Consider the following 12,197-nt stretch of genomic DNA (forward strand, 5'->3'; position numbering starts at 1 on the left):
AAAAGGAGAGACGCAGAGCCGAGCCAGTTGCATATGTGCATGGCTCTCTCCATTATAGTGTACTAAAGTTATGGAAAGAGCAGAGTGCACTCTGCTGAAACAATTAATGAAAAAAACTCTAATGACTCATTCACAGGGCCATTCCCCTACTGCTCCATAGCAGGATTACCCACACACATCATACTTAATCCGATCCAGACAGCTCATCTATTTACAGTATATGGAGCCAATGTAAAAGGTGGGAAGGGATTCTCCCTCTCTGTTTTAGGCCCCTTCACATCTCGTTATTGCCTTTCGTCGGAGGTATATGTCGGGAGGCTGCAACATATACCACTGTATAAGCACACAAATGAGATACGTCGCCCGAACGGCCCCATCCAGCGCTTCCGATGCTCTACTGGGTAATCCGGCCCTGGGAAAGCTCCTGACATCACTGTCCATATATGAGCTTCTTGACGTATACGTTTAATGCCATGGGCTCCTATGTTAAAAAACATTCACCGTTTTACCTGGGGCCATCCACCACGTGACGAGTAAAAAGGCCCATTCATCAGGGAGGAGTCCGAGTTCTGTCCTCCAAAACGAACAGTGAGTAAGCCATCATTGCCAACCAGTGCCAGAGATTGCGGACATTTTGTCAAACATTAAAATAGAGGCTCACCTTATATCTGCTAAGAAGTGTTGCACCCTTGTGGCTGTTTTGCAAAGTTACCCGCCTAATAAAGAAACTATTGCATATACATAAATCCTGACTCTCGTGTAATCATTTCCGCGACTACGCTTGGCTTACGACTACGTATATAGAGGTTATGGTGAAGATACCTTTCAGTATGCTGCAGTGAGTATATAAAATGGCAACCAGCCAACAATAGAGTCAGTTCTTGAATGTGTACCTCTTTTGGTTAGATGATCCCCTAGTCAAGTAAGTTTACAGCAAGTGATATTTTTAATAATAATCTAGTGAGCTTTATGTGTCCCAGATACCCTATAGCATCGCAAAATCACACATTCACATTAGAATAGGTTATAAAAGAATTTAATATATGCGTATCATGTTGTTTTCTCCTCTCTTCCCAGATTCTAAATGTTTAAGGCCTTGATTATATCATGCATTCTTTTATTCAGGATGCCGCCATGTACACCTTTCTTCCCCATTATAAATATCAGGACCTTGGAGGACATGCCAATGCAAATGGACTGGTAATCTTTATCCTTTGATCTTAAGTCCATCACGCAATCATTAGGGACTAGCAGGTTGTCTCGTACCATGCAGCATTTTGTCCCAGCTATGGTAATGCCTGTCTGCAAGAAAGCTCTCCGATCTTGTCCGATGATTAGTCCAACCTCAAGAGGGGAGATAGCAGCCAAAAGACCACCAGGCTTAGATGCCCACACACGACGGTTGTTTGTATAGTCTACAATTGCCATGTCCTCCACTTGCTCTTCTTTGAGAAAAGTAGTTATATATGTTCTCCACTCTCCCATGGGGTACATTCAAATTTGGCTTGGACAGCCAATTGACAGTGCGTTTCTATAAAACAGGAGGTAGAAGCTGCTTGCCGAGCTCTTTGAGGCAAATTTTTTGTTTTATATAATTTATAAAAATACTGCCTGGGTTCTTAAAATCTGATCAACATCTCTATTGTGATGTCAGAGAAAAGAATGTTGTATTGTTATGGCATGGAATATAAAGTGGCGGTAGGATCCTAGTGAAGAGATTGCTTCTAAGACTTGTCTAGTATATAATCTCTCCATTTGTATCCTAATGCCACAAAATATAATAGAAGCTCTGGTATTGTTGTACATAGCAATCATGCAGATAAGTTACAAACAAACATTTAATATTGGTATAATTTTAAATTGCGTTCTACAATATTTACTATACTTATAAATGTGAGGTTCTTAGTGCACACTTTGATCAAAATGTGTGTGTCAATCCTCCACGACAAGGCAACCTCATTCAGATAGGTGCCTACACTAAATATTATACCTGTACTACAGAAGACTCACCTCACCTCTCTTGGGCTTAGGCCTACAAAATATAATCAGGATGACTATCGTCATAATGATCTATGCCCATTTATTTCCCTTTATAAGGAGGTGCAGGCTAACTTTGTCTTAACCAATCAGAACTCAGGAATTCATCTGTTCAACTGCTTTAGAATACTGTAATATAAGCCACACCATGCTTGATTGCTGGTCAACAAGGAGAGTTTTCTGACAGTTTTATAAACTGGCACAAGGTAAGCGAAATTTGAAAAAATATCACATGCAATCTACCTGATCAATTTCTATAGGACACCACTTTTTGGTTTTTTTTAAAGATGATTTCCACATACAGTTAGGTCCAGAATTATTTGGACAGTAACACAATGTTCATGATTTTGGCCCCGCATGCCACCACATTGGATGTGAAATGAAACAACTGAGATGCAATTGAAGTGTAGACTTTCAGGTTTAATTCAAGGGGTTGAACAAAAATATCCTGTGAAACGTTTAGGAATTACAACAATTTTTCTACACATCCTCCTCATTTCAGGGGCTCAAAAGTAATTGGACAAATTAACATTACCATAAATAAAATGTTTTTTTTTAATACTTTGTAGAGAATCCTTGGCAGGCAATGACTACCTGAACTCTGGAACCCATGGAAATCACCAAACGCTGGATTTCCATCTTTGTGATGCTTTGCCAGGTCTTTACTGCAGCTGTCTTCAGTTGTTGCTTGTTTGTGGGTCTTTCTGCCTCAAGTTTTGTCTTAAGCAAGTGAAATCCAGCCCGATCGAGTTACAGATTGTATGCACTAATAAATCCTGACTTGCTAAGGGTGATGCTTCTTATAGTTATACATTACTTTGAAATACTCTCTATACTCCTTGACTTTATTATTGACACACTGTTAATACTATGCCAGTTGGAGTACATTGTGTGGACTAATTTAGAGTTATCTACTCTTTGTGTTTTTTGTTTAGTAGTATTATTCTATTAATTTCAGTAAACACTGACACCATATTGTAGGATATACAGTTCCATTTTTTGTTTTTCCTTTTTTTTCTTAAATCTCATTGCTTTATTACTAGTAACCATTTCAATGTGTGCTCTATACCAATGTCATATCACAGTTACTCTCACCGTGTCTTCCTCTCCGATAAATGCATTTTGTACTATGTATTCTTCAGAATTATTCATACATTGTAAAACAGAACTAGCTATAGATAAACTTCTGTATACCAGTATGTGAACTTCGATTTATCTCCTCCTAAGCTTAGGGTAGTACAGGTAGAGAGCAGAACAGTAGATGTAGTACAGGTGGAGAGCAGTACAATACATGTAGTATAGGTAGAGAGTAGTACAGTACATGTAGTACAGGGAGATAACAGTACAATACATGTAGTACAGGTAGAGGGTAGTACAGTACATGTAGTACAGGTAGAGAGCAGTACAGTATATGTAGTACAGGTAGAAAGCAATACAGTACATTTTGTACAGGTAGAGAACAGGACAGTACATGTAGTAGAGGTGGAGAGCAGTAAAGTACATGTAATACAGGCAGAGAGCAGGATGGTACATGTAGTACAGGGGAGAGCAGTACAGTAGATAAAGTACAGGCAAAGAGCAGTACAGCACAAGTAGTACAGGTAAATAATAGTACAGTACATGTAATACATGTGGAGAGCAGGACAGTACATGTAGTACAGGTGGAGAGCAGTACAGTACATGTAGTACAGATAGAGAGCAGTACATGCAGTACAGTACATGTAGTACAGATAGAGAGCAGCACATCACATGAAGTACAGGTAGAGAGCAGTACAGTACATGTAATACAGGTAAAGAGCAGGACAGTACATGATATACAGTTGGAGAGCAGTACAATACATGTAGTACAGGTAGAGAGCAGTAAAGTACATGCAGTACAAGTAGATAACAGTACAATACATGTAGCACAGAGAGAAAGCAGTACAGTAAATGTAGTACTGGTAGAGAACAGTGCAGTACATGTAGTACAGATAGAGAGCAGCACATTACATGGAACAGAGAGAAGTACAGTACATGTAGTACAGATAGAGCAGTACAGTACATGTAGTAAAGATAGAGAGCAGCACAGTACATGTAGTACAGATAGCAATTAGTGGCGTAACTACCGCAGTAGCAGCCGTAGCGGCTGCTACGGGGCCCGCGGATTGAAGGCAACACGCCCCCCCCATATGCCCGGTGGCGCCGCTAGCAGCCGTTATGGGGCCAGCGCCGCCGAGCCTCCAACAAGTATGGGCTGGGCGACACAGGCCCTCTCATGCCTGTAGGCGTCGCTAGCACCGGAGAGGGCCAAGGTGCTAGCGACAGCCAAATACATGCATTAGCGCTGACTGGCCGGGCATGTTCCGACCATTCAGCGACTTACAATGACGCTGATTGGCTAGCGGCGCAATGACGTCATCGCACCGCTTCCATGCCTGAAAGGCGCTGAATGACTTGCCCTGCCAATCAGCGTCATTCAGCGTTCAGCTCCTGCAGACCCGCTCAGAAGAGAGCATGTGTGCATCGCCACCGAACAGCGTGGGAACAGGATCATGTGGGTATGTGAAGTTTTTGGGTTTTTTTTCTCTTAAAACTGTGAGTGGCATTATCTATAGTGGGGGCTCTATCTACAGGGGGGTCGTCTATATGTGGGCCACTATATACAGTGGGGGTCTATATGTGGGGGATGTGGGTCACTAGCTACAGGGGTGGTCTGTATGTGGGGATGTGGGCACAATCTACAGGGGGGTCTATATGTGGGGATGTGGGGCACTATCTTCAGGGGGGTCTATATGTGGGGCACTATATGTGAGACACTATACAGGGGTGGGCTATATGTAGAGCACTATCTACAGGGGAGCTATTTTTAGGGTAGTTTCTGTAGGGGTGGGCTATATGTGGGACACTATATACAGGGGTGGGTTACTTGTGGGGCACTTGCAACAGGGTGGCTATATGTAGGATACTGTCTACAGGGGTGGGCTATATGTGGGATGCTATATACAGGGGGAGCTATATGTGAGACACTATCTACAGAGGTGGGCTATACGTCGAGCACTATCTATAGGGGAAGCTATATGTAGGGCAGCACGGTGGCTCAGTGCTTAGCACTATTGCCTTGCAGCTCTGGAGTCCATATGTGAGACACTATCTACAGAGGGTTGTATGTGGGACACCATCTACAGGGGCTCCTATGTAGGTCACTATCTACAGAGGCTTTAGAGGGTCACTATCTACAGGGGGCTATGGGAGAACTATTTACAGGGGGCACGGTGTGTGTGTGTGTGTGTGTGTGTGTGTGTGTGTGTGTGTGCGTGCGTGTGTGACACAGTGTATGGTACTATGATAATCAGGGACACAGTGTATGGCGCTATTATAGTTAGAGGTGCAGTGTATGGTGCTTTATTATATTTAGAGGTGTTGAGAATTTGAACTTTGTTTATAGGTGCAGAAATGTTTTAAAAGTGAGAAGCTGAAGACGTCTGAGCGGAGAACCGCAGAAAGGGTCATGGCCGGTAGAAATCCATCATAGATGTCTGGACCGGAGAGAGAAGGAAAGAACTAGAATCTGAGACGTCACCGGTGAGTCACTTACTGTAAATGTTTATTCTGCCTCTAATCAGTAATGTAGTCGCTGTTTGATCTGCAGCGAGCTGATGGTGGTATAATTATGATATGATTATTTTTTTTTCGTGAAACAGCATCTCCCAGCATATCCTCACCATTGTTTGGACAATGCTGGGAGCTGTAGTTTTACGCCCGACAAACCTATACGGCAGGGGTTGCACTAAATTGAGCTGTATTTGTTATGGTGTTGTATATATGTACTGAGCTTTGTTCTGGTGCTGTATGTACGTATGAGATTGGTTTTGGTGCTGTGTATATATGTAATGAGTTTTGTTCTGGGTATGTATTTATGTACTGAGCTTGGTTCTGGGGATGTATTTATGTACTGAGGTTGGTTCTGGTGCTGTATATATATATGTATGGGCTTGGTTCTAGTGCTGTATTTATGTACTGAGCTTGATTCTAGTGCTGTATATATGTACTGAGCTTTGTTCTGGTGCTGTGTATATGTATATATATATATATATATATATATATATATATATATATATATATATATATATATATATGTCAGAGCTTGGTTCTAGTGCTGTATTTATGTACTGAGCTTGGTTCTAGTGCTGTTTTTATCTACTGATCTTGGTTGTGGTACTGTATTTATGTACTTATCTTGGTTGTGGTAGTGTATTTATGTACTGAGCTTGGTTGTGGTACTGTATATATGTCAGAGCTTGGTTCTGTAGCTGTAATTTTATAGGATATATTTATAATAACAAAATTGCAGGGCAGATGGAATTGTTCTCAATTCATTGTATATTTAATGGGAATCTGTCAGGAAGTTTTAACGCCTTGAACCGCCACCATGCGGTAATACATGACATGACAATATTTCCCCTGTATGTTTTTTTCAGATGCAGCAAAGTCCTTAAAATCTACTTTTAAAATGGCGCACACTATATGCTAATTACTCATTAGAGGGTTATGGGGCGGTGCCGCTACCCTGAAGAGACACATAGACCTGCCTCCAAACAAACGTTTCCATGTTTGACTGACATCTAGCTGGCTGATCCAACTTTCTCGGATGCGCCATTGCCTTGTGGCACTATACACAAGGAGAGGGGCTGTGTGGCACTATACACAAGGAGGGGGGCTGTGTGGCACTATACACAAAGGGGGGCTGTGTGGCACTATACCCAAAGGGTGGCTGTGTGGCTCTAGACACAAAGGGGGCTGTGTGGCACTATGCACAAGGGCACTGTGTGGCACTATACACATGGTGGAACTGTATGGCACTATTTACAAGGGGGAGGGCTGTGGCTTTATCTTCAGGGTGCTGAGTGTGGTGCAATCTACAGGGGTCTGTGTGGGGCACTTTCTACTAAGGGGGGGATGTGCTGCACTTTCTACTAAGGGGGGCTGTGTGGCACTACATACAAAGAAGGGGGGCTGTGTGGCACTATATACAGTAGAGGCTGTGTGGCACTATATACAGTGGGAGCTGTAAAGCCCTATATACAGTGGGGGCTTTATGGCGATATCAACAGGGGGGCTGTATGGCACTATCTACAAGGGGGAGGTGGGGGCGCTATCTACAAATGGGGTGTGACACTGTCTATAGGCGGGGCTATATAGCACTGTCTACAGGGGGGCTGTATGGCACATTCTACAGGGGGCACTATTTATAAGGGGGCTGCTTGTTGCACCCGGGGGGGCCCGGTCAAGAGTTTGCTATGGGGCCCAGTCTTTCCTAGTTACGCCCCTGAGAGCAATACAGTACATGTAGTACAGGCAGACAGCAGTACAGTACATGTAGTACAGGTAGTGAGCAGTACAGTACATGTAGTACAAGTAGATAACTGTGCAGTACATGTAGTACAGACAGAAAGCAGTACAGTACATGTAGTACAGGTAGAGAACAGTGTAATAAATGTAGTACAGATAGAGAGCAGCACAGTACACATAGTACAGATATAGGGCAGTATAGTACATGTAGTACAGATAGAGAGAAGGACAGTACATGTAGTATAGGTGGAGAGCAGTACAGCACAAGTAGTACAGGTAAATAAACAGTACAGCACATGTAATACAGGTAGAGTGAAGGACAGTACGTGTAGTACAAGTAAAGAGCATGTAATACAGCACGTGCTGATTGGCTCTACTGAACCCCAATGCGATGCATGTATTAACAGATGTTTTACTAGTGAAATGCCAATGCTGATTGGCAATACCTGTGGCTTTGTACAATAAGTTGAATGTGATTTCAAGTTGAACATTTTGTAAGCTGAGGCCATAATAAGTGGAGGAGAGGGACCACTATATACAATGAAAGAACGGCGATGTAATTATGGGGATTAGGAAACAGACAAGTGAGCCCTAATCTACCCGCCACTCAGTCCCTGCCTACTTGCAACGACCCGTCCTAGGCGACGGGGTAAAACTGGGCGACGGTCCCTACGCTCAATAAGTGCACGACAGACAAACAGACAAGGGTACACAGAAGCAAGGGAAAAGGGGCAGTTGCCCACGGCAACACAGTGAGCAACAAGAGTGGTGAACGAGCCGAGTCAAACCAGGAGTGTACGAGGTACCAAACGCAGAGCAGGAGAGTAGTGAACAAGCCGAGTCAAACCAGGAGTGTACGAGGTACCAAACGCAGAGCAGGAGAGTAGTCAGTAAGCCAGGGTCAATATGAAGCAGGGTCAAATGGTTCAAGAAGCTGCAGCAGGGCCAGGAAACAAAATGAGAAGAATCACAAGCAAGGAGGAACAGGAAAGGCAGGTATAAATAGACAGAGGGCGGGAGCTAGCTCTGTCTGGCCAGGCTGTGATAGGCTCTCCCACTCCTAAGCCTGCCATCCTGAGTGGTGGAGGATGGAGTCAGTCTCACAGACATAGAAGCAGGTGCAGACTGATTACCTATGGGCGTGGATACAGAAGCTGTGCCTGGCAGATCCTTAACAGTACCCCCCCTTTTATGAGGGGCCACCGGACCCTTTCTAGATGGACCTGGTTTATTGGGGAAACGAAGGTGGAACCTCCTGACCAATACCCCAGCGTGAACATCCCGGACGGGTACCCAAGTCCTCTCCTCAGGCCCGTATCCTCTCCAATGGACCAGGTACTGGAGGGAGCCTTGGACCATCTTGCTGTCCACAATCTTGGCCACCTCGAATTCTACCCCCTCAGGGGTGAGAACGGGGACAGGAGGTTTCCTCGAGGGAGCCAAGGACGGGGAGCAGCGTTTAAGGAGGGAGGCATGAAACACGTCGTGTACTCTAAAAGATGGGGGCAACTCCAGTCGGAAGGAGACAGGATTGAGGACTTCAATGACCTTGTACGGCCCTATAAACCGGGGAGCAAACTTCTTGGACGGGACTTTAAGGCGCAAGTTCTTTGACGATAGCCACACCAGATCCCCGACCATAAACAAGGGCTTAGCAGAACGTCTTCTATCTGCCTGAGTTTTTTGTATGCTCTGGGACGCCTCTAGGTTCTTCTGAAACTGGGCCCAGACTGTGCACAGTTCCCGATGAACGACCTCTACCTCGGGATTGTTGGAACTACCAGGTGAAACAGAGGAGAACCGTGGATTAAACCCAAAATTACAGAAAAAGGGGGAGACCCCTGACGAGTTACTGACCCGGTTATTAAGGGAAAATTCGGCGAGGGGATTGAATGAGACCCAATCATATTGACAGTCAGAGATAAAACACCTTAAATATTGTTCTAGAGACTGATTAGTCCTCTCGGTTTGGCCATTAGTTTCAGGATGGAAGGCAGAGGAGAAGGACAGATCAATCTCCAACTTTTTACAGAAGGCTCTCCAAAACAAAGAAACAAATTGTACCCCTCTGTCAGAAACAATATTGACAGGGACCCCATGGAGACGCAGGATGTGTTTGACAAACAAGGTAACTAACGTCTTAGCATTGGGTAGTTTTTTGAGGGGCACAAAGTGGCACATCTTACTGAAGCGGTCTACTGCAACCCACACCACCGACTTGCCTTGAGATGGAGGCAAATCGGTGATAAAATCCATGGAGATATGGGTCCAAGGTCTCTGGGGAATGGGCAAAGAACGTAATAAGCCTGCTGGTCAGGACCTGGGAGTCTTGGACCTAGCACAAACCTCACAAGCGGCGACGTAGGCCTTAACGTCTTTAGGCAACCCAGGCCACCAATAGTTTCTGGCAATGAGGTGCTTGGTACCCAGGATGCCTGGATGACCAGATAGTGCGGAGTCATGATTTTCCCTAAGTACCCTTAGCCGGAATTGCAGGGGAACAAACAGCTTGTTCTCAGGAAGGTTCCCGGGAGCTGAACCTTGATCAGCAGCAATTTCAAAGACTAAGTCAGAATCAATAGAGGAAATGATTATACCTGGAGGCAAAATGCAAGCAGGATCTTCCTCCGAAGGAGGTCTGGCCACGAAGCTACGCGACAGTGCATCAGCCTTAATATTTTTAGACCCAGCCCTATAGGTGACCAAAAAATTTAATCTGGTAAAAAATAACGCCCATCGACCTTGTCTCGGGTTTAGCCTCCGGGCAGATTCTAGGAAAACCAGATTCTTGTGGTCGGTAAGGACCGTTACCTGGTGCCTAGCCCCCTCCAGGAAGTGGTGTCACTCTTCAAATGCCCATTTAATGGATAAGAGTTTGCGGTTGCCAATATCATAGTTACTCTCAGTGGGCGAAAACTTCCTGGAGAAGTAGGCACAGGGACGGAGATGGGTGAGGGACCTGGTACCCTGGGACAAGACAGCCCCCACTCCCACCTCGGACGCGTCAACCTCCACAATAAATGGCTCCATTTGGTTGGGCTGAACCAACACCGGGGCCGAGATAAAGCACTTCTTAAGGACCTCAGAAGCCTGGATAGCCTCAGGAGGCCAGCGGAGGAGATCAGCACCCTTGCGAGTGAGGTCCGTAAGAGGCTTAGCGATGACCGAGAAGTTAGCAATAAATCTCCTGTAATAATTAGCGAACCCCAAGAAGCACTGTAACGCCTTCAGGGAGGCAGGTTGGACTTATTCCGTCACAGCCTGGACCTTGGCGTGGTCCATGCGGAATTCATGAGGAGTGAGGATTTGACCCAAAAATGGTATCTCCTGCACCCCAAACACACATTTTTCGGTCTTCGCAAACAGTTTGTTTTCCTGAAGGACCTGGAGCACCTTCCTGACATGCTCAATGTGGGAGGACCAGTCCTTGGAAAACACAAGTATGTCATCAAGGTACACTACAAGAAATACCCCCAGGTAATCTCTTAAAATCTCATTTATGAAATTCTGGAAGACCGCGGGAGCATTACACAACCCAAAGGGCATGACGAGGTATTCGAAATGACCTTCGGGCGTGTTAAATGCAGTCTTCCACTCATCCCTCTCTTTGATGCGGATAAGGTTATACGCCCCCCGTAGATCAAACTTAGAGAACCATTGGGCCCCCTGAACCTGATTAAAGAGATCAGGAACCAAAGGAAGGGGATACTGGTTCCTTACAGTGACCTTATTCAAGTTACGGTAGTCAATGCATGGCCTAAGACCACCATCCTTCTTCCCTACGAAGAAGAAGCCAGCACCTAGCGGAGAAGTAGAGGGGCGAATGTAACCCTTGGCCAGGCATTCCTGGATATACTCTCTCATGGCTTCACGTTCGGGACAAGAGAGATTAAATATCCTACCCTTAGGGAGCTTAGCACCTGGTACCAAATCGATAGCGCAATCGTATTCTCTATGAGGAGGTAACACTTCGGAGGCCTCCTTAGAGAAAACATCAGCAAAGTCCTGAACAAACTCAGGTAGCGTGTTCACCTCCTCAGGGGGAGAAATAGAATTAACAGAAAAACATGACGTCAAGCATTCATTACCCCATTTGGTAAGCTCCACAGTATTCCAGTCAAACGTGGGATTATGCAACTGCAACCAGGGAAGGCCTAAAACCAAATCGGACGATAATCCCTGCATCAACAGTACAGAGCACTGCTCCAAATGCATGGAGCCAGCAAGGAGTTCAAAAACAGGGGTATGCTGTGTAAAATAACCATTAGCAAGAGGAGTGGAGTCGATACCCACTACCGGGACAGGTTTAGGCAAATCAATCAAAGGCATAGCTAGAGACATAGCAAATTCCACAGACATGATATTAGCAGACGACCCAGAATCCACGAAGCCACTGCCGGTAGCAGACCTACCACCAAAAGAGACCTGAAAGGGAAGCAAGATTTTATTACGTTTCATATTTACGGGAAATACCTGTGAGCCCAAGTGACCTCCCCGATGATCACTTAGGCGCGGAAGTTTTCCAGCTGCTTATTCTTACGCCTAGGACATGTGTTCACTTGATGCTTGTCATCCCCACAACAGAAGCAGAGACCATTCTTCCTGCGGAACTCTTTACGTTGTTGGGGGGACACGGAGGCCCCGAGATGCATAGGTACCTCCGAGTCTTCCGTGGAAGAACGAAGCAACGGAACCTCGGGAGGCATCATTGGGGAGTCAGAGGAGAAAACACAAAAACGTTCACGTTGTCGTTCCCTGAGACGTCGGTCAAGTCGTACCGCTAAAGCCATAACCTAGTCTAGGGAGTCAGAAGAGGGATAGCTAACTAGCAG

At 45.2% G+C, this 12,197-nt stretch overlaps 1 protein-coding gene across 1 annotated transcript; it reads right to left on the reverse strand.

Moving 5' to 3' along the window:
• Positions 1-1,067: 1,067 nt before the first annotated feature.
• Positions 1,068-1,560, reverse strand: PFN3 (profilin 3). Its single transcript, XM_075860014.1, has one exon. It carries the CDS (start codon positions 1,492-1,494, stop codon positions 1,081-1,083), a length of 414 nt encoding a protein of 137 aa, XP_075716129.1. The 5' UTR covers positions 1,495-1,560; the 3' UTR covers positions 1,068-1,080.
• Positions 1,561-12,197: the final 10,637 nt, after the last annotated feature.

Source organism: Rhinoderma darwinii, chromosome 3, assembly GCF_050947455.1.
Source record: "Rhinoderma darwinii isolate aRhiDar2 chromosome 3, aRhiDar2.hap1, whole genome shotgun sequence".
In the NCBI taxonomy this organism is placed as follows: Eukaryota; Metazoa; Chordata; class Amphibia; order Anura; family Rhinodermatidae; genus Rhinoderma; species Rhinoderma darwinii.

What these genes read in the sequence shown, in the direction of transcription:
- PFN3 (XM_075860014.1), bottom strand. Translation starts at nt 1,494, where the DNA reads ATGTACCCCATGGGAGAGTGGAGAACATATATAACTACTTTTCTCAAA.